Below are 14,704 nucleotides of genomic sequence, written 5' to 3'. Positions count from 1 at the left end.
CTGCGCACCCCCCCCCCCCGAATCATTCAACCACACATTTATCAGACTTCCACTGCCCAGCAGATTTTTTGTGGGCACTGTGAAGCTGCACAAATGCAGAGTTTGCATCCTACACTTGGGTTAATTATCTGCACAAATTTCCCATGTTTTCAATCATCTAATTTTCAAACCCTGGCTCTGATGATAGGAAAGGGACAAGCTGCTACTTCACTGTAAAACCCTGAGATGACAGCATTGCAATGCCAGGCTGGAAAGCACGCACCTCCAGCCTAAAGGGAGGTTAAGGAAAGCAGTACAACAAATACTGCCAAAGGCTTTGCATGCATGGGTCACTCGTGGGAATGGCCCAGAACAGATTTTCCTGTGGGTGCCAGAGCTCTGGCCATCAGCACTGACACTCCTAAAGCTTTTTGGATAGGCGCGCCCCTGCAACCAGCTCAATAAGAGAGCACAAATGAAAAAGAAACAGCAAACTGAGCTACAAACTGCTTTTAGAAATTGTTCACAGAGGAAAAAGGGAGAGAGGCAGTCAGAAACGTCCAAGGCAGTAAAGTTAAATAAAGCATTCAGAGAATTTTATGTCTCAGTAAAAAGCAACCCTTGGCTCATCACAAGCATATAACATTCACAAGACCCTCCAGACAGGTCATTACCTGGATTATGGGTTTAAAACCTGGTTTGGAAATTTGGCTTTGCCTCAGGGCCACTGCATAGCCAACCTGGTCCATAACTCTTGGTAATACCCTTTCCAGACGATGCTATTGCTTCACTAATTTGTGTTCAACACGTTACTGCGAAGAAATACACAAAACAAAGCAACAAAAAGAACTCCGGGATGGAGATGAAAGGGCAAAATAAGAAAGAATGAGTGAATAAGAGAGGAGGAAGGGAGAGCGAGGCTCTTGCTCAGAGGTTTGCTCTTACGAAGCATGAGGTCAGGCAGCTGCATGCTGAACAGGCAGAGCTGAATTTTCATTACTGTGCTCCTTCCAGAGGAGCCAGAGTTTTGCCCTGAGTCACACAGCGAGGTGGTTGCTCCCGCACTCCAGACACGAACGACACTGGTTGTATTCTTGCTAAGGGCTCAGGGAACTGGTGAGACACTATTCTGCGTGCCCTAGACAAGCTGCCTTCTTGTTAAAATCATCATGTTACTGCTCCAAGTGTTGTGTCTCTTGTTGAGAGGAGGGCAGAAGGTAACACCTTTACATGTACCACGGCCTGGGTCACACTCTCCTGGAGTCCCTTCTGGAGCTGCTGAAAGCACCTCGAATCCACAGCGCTTCCCTCTTGTCAAGGGGATGCCTGCATCTTCAAGACTGGAGTGGGAATTCAGGAGAGAAGAGGTGTGAGCTCCTGCAGCATCCGTATCGAGAGTCTGCTCTTGTTAGCAGTGAGCTTGTGTCTCCACTGCCTCCTCAGAAAGGAAGGATGCAACCACGGAGGGATAACTGCATGCAGTGAGCACTGCAGCTGCAAGTGGTCACGGTGACCAGGCTCACCTCCCACTCATTCACAGTGTAACCTGGGAGACGTTAGCATTTCAGCAGCACTAAATGGAAAACCAGACTTCTGAGATATTGCTAAGAATTCCACATCTTTACAAAGACATGGTTTGGTTTTCAGGAGTTTTCTCAAGGAACAAACTCCTGAGAACTGAGAAATGCTGAATGCCTTTGGATGGAGTCTCTGCTCTCTTGACAATTGCTCCCGCCATTGCCTCAGAGCAAAAGAGCGAAAGAGAGAAGCAAGAGAAGCGGAGGGAAATCTTCAACAAGAGTGAATGAAATCAGGATCTGCTCACATCTATCTAGGAATCAGCCTTGGGAAAAGAGCAAAAGGAAAAAAGAGTAAAAAAGACAGAGCAGAGCGAACACAGTCAGACGGAGAACGGAGGAGATGGGGAGCAGCAGGAGGAGAGAGAAGCTTTTCCCACAGCTCAGGCCAGCATGCTCATGCAAAAGATTTGGGTTCTGCCAAAGGACAAACATGCACATTTCCCCTTGTGTTCCTCTGCTTCAATACCGAGGAGAAAAACTGAAGCAGGAGCAGAAGGACGAAAAGAAAAGCCATCCTGCCTTGAGAGCGGCCCTGGCACACTGCTGCCAGACCAGGAGGGCATTTTTGCAACAGAGCGAAAAACAGCTGAGGATAATCTGAGATTTGGGGGTTTAGCCACCACTGACTGCAAATGAGCTGCCCTACCACGTATGTGCTAACCTCTCACAGATTCATTCCTACAGACAAGAGCTACCGAGGAAAGGCTGCTTACCGTGCTGCTGCAGCCAGCAAAGCAGGCAGACAGGTAGGTGACCCCATCTGCCCCACAGACTGGAGTGAAGGAATCAGTTTGGCATTCACAGTTGTTATTGCAGGGGGAATATGGGTCCAGAGATGAGGTTGGAGTTGAGCTGTAAGAGAAACAGAAAACTAAATTAAAAGGCAGTATAATGGTATCAGCCGGTTTTTCTGATCAGTGCCACACAAAGATGGCTTTGAAGGGGGTCAGATAAGGCAAACAAATTACAAAAAGCAGAGTGCAGGCTATCTGGGTCCCAGCTTGAAGAAATCCAGGCTACAGTCTCTCCTGGGGACAGAAATGCCTTGGCCACCATCCTTCCACAACAGGACATCTCATGTGAGACTTGGGCTGCTTTGCCTCTCCAATGAGCAGCCCCAAAGACTCTCCCATGAAAGTGCTCTGTTTTTCTAGAACAGGGAGCAGCCGAGAGCCTGAAGGTTCCATCTTCAAAACAGTCACCACTAAATGCTGAGGAGCAGCAGAACCACCAGAACATAAAATACAGATTAACTCTCTCCAAGTCCTGTGAGCGCTACAGTGAACTGGGTACCTCATTTCTCCCATGAAAACGGGTTTGGAGCCATTAACGCTCTGTCCACCATCTCTAAATTTCCCTGTCTCTAAAACATGGTTCTGCAAATTCCCCTCAGGCACTTCAAAAAACAAACGAAGCAGTGTGTGTCCCTTGATGCCAGGAGGAACCAGATGGTGCAGTGGACCCAACACTAGGTAGGTGGCCACGGGTTCACAATTGGGTCTGGCACCTTTAGATTCAGTTTGGCTGATTTCAATTAAGCTCATTTGTCAGCTGTAGGCACTCAGCTCTCACAGAGATGTGTGGCATGAAAGCCCTCAGAGTGAGAGCACTGTTTGACATGGCCCTCATTAAGCTGCTTGCTTCATGTGGTTGCTCGTGGGCCAGCACTGCCTGGAGGCTGCTCATCGAGGACAATAACACAGCATTTCTGTTGGCAAGGCTGAGTGAGATTGGCCTTTTGCTGGCTGGCTGGAGGGGTGACCCTGAAACTCTGGGGACTTACTTGTTTCCATAGGGAACAGTAACCCCTGCCACAGGTCCTGTGTCACATCCCAGGAACAGGAATGACACGTAGCAAGCTGTGGACACCAGGTTCACCAGCATGGCCATCCTGATGGCTCCCAGAGCAGAAAGGCTGAGCTTCTTCACCAAAAGGCCGCCCAGGAATATGCCCAGACATGCACATGGGATTGCTGTCATCCCTGCAAGAGGAAATATCAGCTAGCAACAAGTGCAGGTAAGGGTCAGTGAACAGCACTATTACACAGTGAAACGTTCTAACAGTCGACTACTGGAGCAGCACCAAGCTTGGAATGTTCTCCTTGGAAGTCAACAAACCCCAACCCACAGAGGCTGTGACACTTGGCAGTGTTAGAGTCTGTCTGGACCAGCAGACCAAGTCATCGACCACCACTTCGCACCTATCCATGTCTCAGGCACTGCGCAATTAAATCTGTGCTGCTCTCTCCAGTCTCATTTTAGGGTACAACCGGGGCTGCCCAACAGAGAGGAATGTATGCAAACGGATATTCTGCCTTCACAGAGGAACCAGGATCTTCTTTCATTTTTCATCCATACTGTATAGGGATGGCAAAATTGCTGAGATTGACCCACCCTAACCGAAACAGCAGCATCTCTAATGCTTCCTGTGACAATTGGCAGCCAGAAAAGTCAAGAATATTCTGAGGTGTCTAGAGACTATGGATGAACCCTGCTTGGTATACTTCAAAGTACTCTGATTTTCAGAGATTAGGCAATAGTTGCGTTAGAAAATATTAAACCTCCCTTATAGAATCTTCTTAAACTGTAAGATGCAAAATCACTGCCAGAAGTGACTCACTTTTCAGGCACAGAAAAGCATTATCACACTAAACTTGTCTGGGTTCAATTTAATCCCTTTGCTGCCAGCTACGCTCCAAACCTTACCTACCCAAGCTAAGCACAGAAGCGCATCCAAATCTTGGCATTTATGGACTCCCACAAACGCCACCTGGGAAATCTGGCAGCAACACAGCTTAAATTAAACAAGTTGTTGGGAGGACAGTGGAGATATCAAAGTCTCCCTTTCCCCTGCTGGGTCAGAGGCAGGACGTGCTCTGGCTCATGGCAATTCCCTCTCTGCACACTGGCCAGTTGTACACACGCTGGTTGGCCAGGCGTCCTCCATCAAACACTGCAGTGGTTCTCCTTCTATCGGTGGGTCAACAGTGAAGTTGCTTTCCTTTGCCAGGCCTTTAATTTTCAGGAAGGACAGGAGAATCCAACATATTTGAGACCTCCGTGTCACTGGTAACAAGGCAACATTGACAGCAGGAGATTGTTTCTTTTGGAGATCTGGGCCAAAACCAAAAGATATCAATATTCAATGGGAAAATAAGTAACTGTCAGGAGAGCAGCTTGCAAGTTTTTTATTTTGATACTAAGATCCATCCATTTCATGATGTCCCAGTTTTAAAGAGGTCACTGCCAGATGCCCATCTGGTGAGCTGTATTTACAGATCACCCAAAACCAACTTGCAGATATTTTAAATGAGTGCTGCTGAGAGAACGGATGTCGTAAACAAATGACTAGACTGCTTGGAAATGAGCAGCAGGAAAAAATAAATGAAGATCCTGCATATGCATCAGTATCCTGACAAGAGGACAAATGAACACAGAGAAATACAGAGTATATGGGAAACAGCAGCAGTATAGCATGCTCAGAGAGAAGGGGAATTTGAAAGACAAACAAGCTGCACGAGCTTGGCTATTTGAGCTGCTGATTGCAGTCCTGTCATTTCCAGTACAAAGGGAAAGGAGAGACCAGCAGGAGAAACTTGGCTTCCTAAACCAAATGGAGATGGCCTGGAGAAATCTGGGATACCTGAACCAGGAGACAAGTAGTTAGATGGGCGGCCCTGTAGCTTGACAAGCTGTTGTGGTGTTAGGCAACCAAATAGCCCAAGTGGGTTGGGATTTCTGCTGTACATCAAAGCCATTGCACTTCTGGATACTTTAGGGCCATCACATTTCTGGGTGCTGGGCAAGGTACCTTTTGGGCAGCCTTATCAGAGAGCCTGGCTGCAGCTAGCAGCCATGCTGAGCACTTTTCAGTGCCTCCGGATGCTGGAGCCTCGGCGGTGCTGTGGTTACTCACCCAGCAGCTGGTTGGCAGATGAGGTGGTGAGGTTGAACTGCTGCTCCAGGTACTTCCCCAGGAAGGCAGCAAAGCCTGCCACCACCGCGATCTCCATGCAGGCTGCAAGGATGATGCAGGTGAAGACGGGATTGGAGAGCAAGTGCCTTGTTACTTTGGGGATCACTGGAAGAGAGGGAAAAGGGAGACGTGTTATTGTGTAGGCTCTGCACAAGGCGCTCTCCTGTAGAACAAACACATGGTACTAAAACTAAATTTGCATTATGCACAGACAAACTGATTGAAAAGCGGCAACACCAGAATGAAGTACCATCTAAAGAGCCAGATACCAGGAGGTGCAAAAAGTCACCTGTCAGTTTTCTTAAATGTTACAGCTTATGTTGAAATTTTGAAGGATCAATGCTTCCCAGTTTGTACCCTCCGCAGGGAGGACCAGCAAAACCCAGTATTCTTTTTCCTTCTCCTCTCCCTGCCTGCTACCCATGAACAACACCAAGCAAGCTGATGAGCACCATACATTCTTTCAGGCTTTCAGACACAAGTTAGTCCAAGCTCACGTTTGGCCCTTCTTCTTTCTCTCTTCCTTCCATCCAAATTTGCTTCATTTTTTAACTCTCCTTTAACACTGCCCTGCTTGCCAATGGGCATCTTGCAGCACATTTGGGTGCAAGATGAAATTCTTCTTTTTAGCCTGGTGACATGGCCACTCATGGGCATAAGGGAGATAAGGCACATTAGCCTGTGTGCTCCCATAAGCCTGACCTTGAGCAGTGGAACTACACCTTCTGCACAGACCCCACCAGCCTCGGTGGCTGCAAGGGTAGCATGGGACACGCTGAGCTCTTTGCTGTGTAACACACACCTGCTTTAGTTTCATGTTCCCTTGCTCCTCCCTCCCGAATCATTAGTGTCCAGAGTCCTCTTCTCCAAGCCCGTCTCTATTTCCGATAAGCAAACACAAGTTACCTTACAAAGGGAAATCTGGCTAATGAATCAGATAGCACATTTTCTACTTCAGCGAACATTTTAATTATTGCAGAGATAACACAGCTTGAAGAGGAAAACATCCCAGTACAGGAGAAAGCCTTGCTTTGTCTCAATACCTGATGACTAATTTCTTCCTGAATTAAATGTGAAAATCATTAAGTTTGAAAATTACCCTGCTGAAGTGGAGTGAAGCCTCAACGGGCCCCTATTTGCATTTTGAAAATCCATTTCCCACCCCCCTCTGGCGTACCAGGGTCTAGCAGATGACAGATTTCTCTGGTGTGGCTTCTGTTTTCCCTTAGGGCTTTTTTTTTGGTGCAAAATCTAATTGCGTTGGCCTCAGCAAGCAAATGCATGGCTCTTTGTCAAGGCTCTGCTTGGGTCCCCACAGATCTTTCTTTGGGGGAAAAAAAAGGTTATAATTAGGTTTGATCTAGCCTTTTTGGAAGGGGCTACTCCGCAGTTTCTAGTAACTTTATAGCACAAATGTTTTTTTCGCGCTGTATAAAATTCTCGCTTCCTGAGGATTTGCTGAACATAATGAAGGTGCAGGAAGCATAGGATTTTTTAGTAGAATGGGACTATAAAAATAAAAATAAAAAGCGACAGAGAGGGAGAAACCACGGTGATTCAGACGTGGATAGATCTCAGAAACCACCTGCTGCCTCCTTCAGTTCTTTGGTGGCCACCTACAGACCTTCCCATCTTGCCAGGAAAAGAAGGGGAAAAAAAAGCGAAGGTGGACTTGGCAGAGCTGAGATTGGAAAGCCATATTTAAGGCATTACTGCCTTTTGTGCCTCTGGAGTTCAATTTGTACAAGATTAATGGATTCCTTGAGATGCAGCTCTGTGCCAATTCAAATGTAAAGACGCAGAGCTCTATTTGTAACTTTATCCACCAAATAATAACAACGACAGCCTGACTTGCAGGAGGCAGCTCAAGATGGTGGACGTCTATTGCTGAAGGTGGCACTGCTGGTACCAGATCATCACGTGTTACAAAATCCAAACCCATCCTTACTACGTGTCTGGGCCATGTATGCTGTAACGGGGCTCTGTTCCTGCTGGAGGGTGTGAGACAAAACCCAGTGCAAAGAGTGCAAAGGCAAAGTAGGCAATGCCTGGCAGCTTCTACCATCTCTCAGCATGGGCCAGCTCATTCCCTTTTATTTTCTAAGGAAAATGACATGAGGCTCCCCAAAGAAATGAATATCCTTTCATCTTGCTACTGCCACCCGTTACGATGATTCATTTGACACCTGCTGCTGCCTTATCTGTCTCAGTTCTTGGGGTGAAATACCTCTGGGAACAAGATTAAAAGTCAGCAGTGAAGTTTAAAATTCTCTCAATAGACTGAAGCGACGTGCTCTCAGCTGCCTAGCATATGGTGCCTGGTGTGAAGGGAGAATGGAAGATGTCTGAAGTGGGGCAGGAAAGCCCCAGCACAACAGCTTCTCCCCTGGAGCCAATCCCAGCTGAAGTCATGATAAATGTTACCCTGAGCCTTGCTGACTCAATCAGAACTTGGACGTGTGCTCTAGCCCAAAAGGTTAGCTGTCTGCTTTGCAGCTCCAAAACATTGTTATAAATCTGATGTTGAAGCCCACTCACCAAATGGGACTTCAGGAGTTAAAACAGTCTCAAGGGGCCTCTCAGATAATGCATTTGCTGTATCAGACGAGGCACAGAGAGACTTACCTTCCATGGTTGGATATTAGCAAAAATTTCTTCTCAGAAAGAGTGGTTGGGCACTGACACAGGCTGCTCAGGGTGGTGGTGGAGTCACCGTCCCTGGAGGTGCTCAAGAACTGTGGGGATGTGGCACTGAGGGACATGGTCAGTGGGCACGGTGGAGCTGGGCTGGAGTTGGACTAGATGACCCTAGAGGTCTTTTCTAGATTCTGTAGTCAGAAGGACCAGCTCATTTAACATAACTTCCTTATCCCAATGTACCCAACATGCTATAGAAGTGATTCCCATTGCCATTGCAAGATACACCGAGAAGTAGAATCTCATCCTCTTCTCCACTGAAGCACTCAAGCCCAACACTTCAAACTTTCCGCTCGCAGTGTTTGGTCGCAGGATCATTCAGGTTGGAAGGGACCAAGGAAGACGTCCCACAGCTCTCTGCCACCGCTGCTAATCTCTTCAGTTCCCACCTTGTAACACCCTAAGCAACACCCAGGCCAAACATTGGCTGCGGAGGCCTCAAGCGTCCTCTCCTGCTGAGGGTGACAGACCATGGGCTCAAGAAGCAAATGCACTTACATACACCAAGTAGCTTTGATTTGTCACTAAACATCGGGGAGTACAGGGAATAATTGGCAACCTCATTACATGAGGTTTAACTACTCTCCAGAAACGACAAACTATAATCATCATGTTGGTGCTTGAAATGAATTGTTTGGAGCATTACAATCACCAAGGCCCCTTTTTCCAGTTGGAGCACCCTACAGAGACATGTTTTCAATTTGCAGTAAAGATGAGGAACACAGAAAGCGAAGTAATAAATTAGAGGGAGGTTTAGAGCCGAGTCCACCTAGGACAGTGCAATGAGGGGAAGGGGAAATTTAGCATTGATCCAAAATACTCCTTTCTAACAGCAATGCAGGCAGCACTCGTCGGATTTGAATAGAAAACAAAAGGCAAGATCTGCACCTTGCTTGAGGAACATGGGATAAAGAAAATAGTGCAGGCAGCAAGAAGAAAATACCTCCTGGAAAAAGGCAACTCCTATAAAAGAGAAGATAGAATAAGGCAAGAGGCACTAGAGATAACTCAGGTGAGTTTAATATACCAAAGTCCATGAGGTCTGCACAGAATTAATATCACAGACGGTAGGAAGGAAAAGGATGGCGCTCATGTCAAGCAGGCTTCTTGAGAGACAGGACGTGAAGCACGTGTGGCGTTCTCAGATTCATTAAAGCTGTGACTTTAAAACTAACTGTGTTAGCTGCTAATCCCATGCAATCCTACGAGCTTGTCCTGGGGAATACAGGCTTCCCATGGCTTGGGACCCCCGCAAAGCTGGGAGCTCCCGGCCCAGCACCACCAGAGGGCACTTCTGGGGAGAGAAACTCAGGACACAGAGCAGCTCTCCTCCTGGGTAGTCAGCAGATTGGTGCACAGAGCAGGAAGGAACCGAACAGAAGACAAGACAGCTGTCAGCTGTACATCTCAGCCCTCCTACACTCTTGGAAATGAAGCTGGGTGGAAACCAAAATGTTTCCAAATCAAGAGAATTTGTAGTTTCGAAATTCATTTAATTCCACTGTAGGTTTTAATTCCTTGTGAATGAAACTCTCTCTCCAAAGCTGAAGGATTCCATACCAATTTCAATCCTTTTACATTTTTTATCTCTCTAGGCAGATGCAATGGATTTCTAGCTTAAATAATTCGAAAACAAAATGCATTTAGAGCGGAACGCTTCGGAAGGGTTAAAGAAAAAGCCAAGGAAGCAGTCTGAAAGCGAATTTCAGCAGAATTGACCATTCAGATTCAAAGAGATGGATATTTTCCTGTGAAAAAATGATTCTGACAGCATATTTCCAAGCACGTCCTGGAGCAGGTGGCACAATAGAGGCGACGTGTTAGTGCGAGGCGAGGGGCAGATGCTGGGCAGACACGAGCAGAGGGCACAGGTGCCCTGCCACAGCCGAGCGTCGTCTCCAGCCCCAACAGCACAGAGGTCCCCGGGGCAGGACACAGGTATGAAAGGAAAGCTGTGCCCCCAGGGCAGCAGGGGCTGCTTTCACATATGATACTTAGAGCACGGGGCTGGAACAACCCTGCCAGGCTGCCATATGAGTAAAGATCAATGGCAGCATTTATCCGCCCTCTCCCTGCTATTAATCCTTCGCTTCCCTGTGCTCCCAAATGGACTTGTGCTGCTTAACTGGAATAGTAATCACCTAAAATAGTGCAGCACTCATTTAGAGAGGTAAGTACCTCCCAGTGCTGTCCCCAGGCTTTCTGGAAGACAACCTGCTCCTTCCTCGTGAAGAAGGGGAAGATGGTTGCTTTTATATTAGCCACAGCTCTTCTCTGTGCTAAAGCCAATGAATCTCACGTAGCCCGCATTCTCACTGTCTCTCAGCAAACCTTGTGGTGTCTCAAGCATCCTCTCATGTGCCAGACATGCCTTGACACCAGCTGACAGTCACGACCCAGCTGGAAGCACATTTCCACATGGCACTGCCCTGCTTCCCTCTTGCCACGGCCATTCGCTTGCAGCAGTCACTGCAAGGCTTGAAAAAACAAAAAAGAAAAATCAGAACCATTTAATAGCCAAAAAGGAGTCTCGGTTCAGCCTCCAAGGATGCACCGTTGATACAACGTGTTTACACAAAGCCCAGAGAAAAGACTCTCCTTTTCACACAACACACAAGAGATGGACAACCACACACCTCCACGCAGGCATGGACTGATCCCACACATGCCCAGGACAGAGCTGCAGAGACAACACTTAGAAAATGGGTGTTGGAGTTACTGGCCACCCCAATCCTGATGAACGCTTCCACCCACGACTCCACGTACAGGTACATCTGCTGTTCAGCTTTTCAAACATATACAGATTCCATGCCCACGACAGGCCAGGAGGCATGACTACATGTGTACGTATATATTTATAGCCTCTGCATACAATTATCACTCCTTTTCATCCTAGGAAAAACAATAAACAGGTTTAACTTTCCCCAGAGGAAACTTTACACGACCAGCAAATGGATGAAGGATACGAGGCCCTGTCACAGAGGAATGCACATATATTCTTCAGCTGCTGGCAAAACAATACACATTTATACACAGCAAGATTGAAACCTCCACCTTCAGCACTACGCAGCAGATGGGTGAGGTTAGCCCTCCCCGGCCGTCCATGTCTGCTCATCTCCAAGAGGGCACTTGGGCAAAATGTGACTCTTGACCATGTTCCCACTCTGAAAACAGTGCCAAGGGACTTGAAAGATGCCAGCTACCAACACCATGTCGGCTGTGACAGCCTCAAAGGCATAACTAAAAAGGTCATTCCCTGTCTTATTTGATGTGATGTAAATTGTACTTCAAAGTCCATCTACAAAGAGACTTCTGGAACTCACTGATCCGAATGGGGTTTACCCGCAGTGACAAGACTAACGTGGAAGACTGTGGTGCCTCCTGATGTAACCAATACTTTGAAGCATACGGATGTGGAATTTTAATTTCTGTACTTCAATGAGCAGTAGCTGCTGTTGCACCCCTCTCTGCGGCCGCTCTGTGAGCAAGTCAGCTTGCTCTGCATCATCCCCAGGCAGAACTGCCACCCCTCCGTGCAGCAAGGACACGCCACATTCTTTTATTCCTCTCTATGAAAACCTGCAAAAATTTCTAGCCCATGCCAAAATGCAGCGACCAGAAACAGATGCTCCAGTGAGTCCACAACAAAAGCCACAGAATCACCCAGATGGATGCACCATGGAAAAAGCCCATTTTCCCAAACCTGAGAAAATCCTTGCACCAAGGACAGGAAGACAAAAAAAAATCATTCCACTGACACATTTTCAAACCATCCATCTTTTTACCATTCCTTCTGTTTGAATTTTCTCATCAAGACAAAATTTCACATCTTTGACCTTCCCTTAACAATCACCCGCATCAACTATTCAAGGCATCCTTTATATTTGAGAAAATATTTTTTTCCCCAAAGCCTCGTTTTCTTTCTCACATGCACCTCATTCAACTCCCAATTACAGCAGCTGCACAGGGAATAAGTGATTCTGTCCTCAGTTATCAAAATGTGATAGACAATAACAAAACCTGCTCTGCCACAGTGACAGAGAGTGGGAAGAAGCCACCAGTACTACAGAACTGGTAGTTCTTCATCTTCTCAGATGAAGGATTTTCTGTTGCAGTGCATTGAACAAGGATGTGTGCCCACACTCCAGCACAACGTGGGATCTTTAGCTGACCTTAATTAGAACCAGCTTCATCGACATCACTGAAGGACGTGATATGGGGTTTTCTACTCTCAGCTGCCATTTTCTGCCCTGCTGCTTTGTTGCTATTCTGGGCTGGTATCTCTCTTTTCCCCATCCCAGTTTAAGGGCTGTGTTGTGTCTGGGGTTGCACTGGCCCTGCTGCCCCCCCAGTGCTGGGAGCTCCCCATCTCCTCCATCTGCCTTTGCTGGCTCGCTCTCTGTTTCAGGAAGCAGAGGGAAGCAGGACTGCAGACTGGAGAGAAGCTCACAAATTGCTTTGGCAACTGCGTTCCCCTTCATTTTTATCAACTCTACGGGACTATCATGGATTTCTGAAGCTTTGTATTTTAAGAAAAATCTTTCAAGTGGAACAAAGTCTGTCTTTAAAATGAGGACAATACCAGAGATAATTAGAAGCTAGGGACTGACATCTCAGGATAGGAGGCTCGGATTTTTTTCTCGGTAAAGGTAGATAGCCCAAATCAGAGCCCAATTATAAATCCAACCAGCTGTTAGCCTGCTGCTGTCTCTCACAGAAAACGTGAGCAGAGCCAGTGCATCACCTCGCAGCTGCTGGAAGCAGGTCGTGCTGCTCTCTGTGTCCAGTGCGTGCCGCAGGACCCCGTTGCTTGGCTTGGGCCTCTCGTAGTCCCTGTCGGGAAGCATGGCCTGCTCGCTCTCCCCAGCGTGCTCCGGCCGTGGGGGCAAGGACTGCGGGAAGCCGAACATGGGCAGGGACGAGAAGAAGAGTAAGGCACCACAGAGCAGGAAGCCTCCCCACCACGCACCGATCCAGCGAGGGTCGTCTGGGGTGATGTCCAGCTTACCTGCAAGGGAGAACATACGTCAGTGGTTCGGTTGGGTGGAGGGAGCACATTGGAGTTAGGAATCCTATATGCTGTAGGACAGTTGTTGGGGGTCTCTTGGCCCCGTGGAGCATCCCACTGCCATCCCATGCGAGCCACCAGCTCATGCAGATATCCCCCTGCAAGAGGTCTTCAGGACAAGCAGCACATCGCCCTGTCTATCTTGGCAGTATCTCCAGTTTCTGCAAAACCCCATACTCAGAGATTCTCTGCAGTGTCTTTGGCTCTGCCAAATCTAGTATGCTGCCATGAATCAAGTGTCTCCTTTGCTCGCACCGAAGTTTTGGGTCTCACTGTCCCCCTGGGTCAAATAGGTGACAAACCCTCAGTGGCCTCCCTGAAAGCTGCTGGCTGGTTATGGAGATGGTTGATGGAGGAACATATGAGAGATGTGCCCTGCAACACAGTGCATACTGACACAGGCTCTGTGGTATAAAACCTGTGCTCAGCTAAGACCTATGGCTGCATGAAGACTGGGAAATGCCCAAAAGAACAGTAAACACATACAGCTGATGTGAAAGACCTGCATGGAATAGAAGCGGCACAGACAAGGATGCTGCATCTCCATCCTGGCTCATCCAGGTCGGTGCTTTGCTTTGAATTCACAGGCCTGAGTCCTTTTGTGCATTTGGGCCGTATGAGCAGCTATGATAACGTGGAGGGTCCTAAATACTGGGAAATATTTACAAGATGTCCTAAACATTGGAAAAGAGATCCATTCACTGTAGCAAATGGGCCTGGAAAACGTAGAGATACCATCAGAAAAGGAAGAAAAAGCAGAGTAAAAGGCAAGGGTATCATGTTGGCTGCCACTCAGCAGAGATAAGGAAAAGAGAGAGCACCATTGTCAATTTAAGGGAATAAAATTAAGCAACAGGAGAGCAGACACTGCATTCCCAACACAACCCCACTGCCGCAGCTGCTAAGCACTGGTGGAGGGTGCCCAGCACTGGGAGCTGGCTCCCCGGGAGACTGGGCTCCATGCGGCTGCAATAACAAGCTGCTCTGTTCACCGTGTCTGTCTGGGCACGGCTACTGACACATCTGTCTCAAGTGAGGCAATCAAGTTGTCTCTCGAGCACAGACAGAAGGAAACTCTTTTTCTCCTTAGGGAAAATAACGTGCAGCACTCATATATATATAAAGTTTGAAAAACAGTTTTTTGAAGGGATTGAATTTTTCTGCTGTTATTTCCTCCTGCCTGAAAGCGCATCTTTTCAGGCTCCTGGGAACACAGCCACAAGAAGATCCATGTAACCAAGGTTTTCCTCACATCTCCTTCCTGTACAGGTGCTGTATGGAGGTCGCCCAAGGGGTGACCTGGCACCCCGCACCTCATTCTGAAACGGGAAGCAGGACAGCCTCACCCTCTGGAGCTCTGTCTCCAGCTGCAATGTGGAGTCTCTATCCCATTCAAAAATAGGC

At 47.6% G+C, this 14,704-nt stretch overlaps 1 protein-coding gene across 1 annotated transcript in view; it reads right to left on the bottom strand.

The window, feature by feature from the left end:
* SLCO3A1 (solute carrier organic anion transporter family member 3A1) overlaps nucleotides 1-14,704 on the bottom strand; it is a 117,314-nt gene that overhangs the window by 11,729 nt on the left and 90,881 nt on the right. The window contains exons 4-7 of the mRNA XM_021407138.1: nucleotides 12,977-13,240; nucleotides 5,476-5,640; nucleotides 3,343-3,541; nucleotides 2,273-2,411 (exon numbers count right to left, since the gene is read on the bottom strand). Coding sequence (XP_021262813.1) covers nucleotides 2,273-2,411; nucleotides 3,343-3,541; nucleotides 5,476-5,640; nucleotides 12,977-13,240 — 767 coding nt within the window. The remainder of the gene's footprint in view (nucleotides 1-2,272; nucleotides 2,412-3,342; nucleotides 3,542-5,475; nucleotides 5,641-12,976; nucleotides 13,241-14,704) is intronic.

Source organism: Numida meleagris, chromosome 9 (assembly GCF_002078875.1).
Source record: "Numida meleagris isolate 19003 breed g44 Domestic line chromosome 9, NumMel1.0, whole genome shotgun sequence".
Lineage (NCBI taxonomy): Eukaryota > Metazoa > Chordata > Aves > Galliformes > Numididae > Numida > Numida meleagris.
This window is presented reverse-complemented; position numbering and strand designations above follow the sequence as displayed.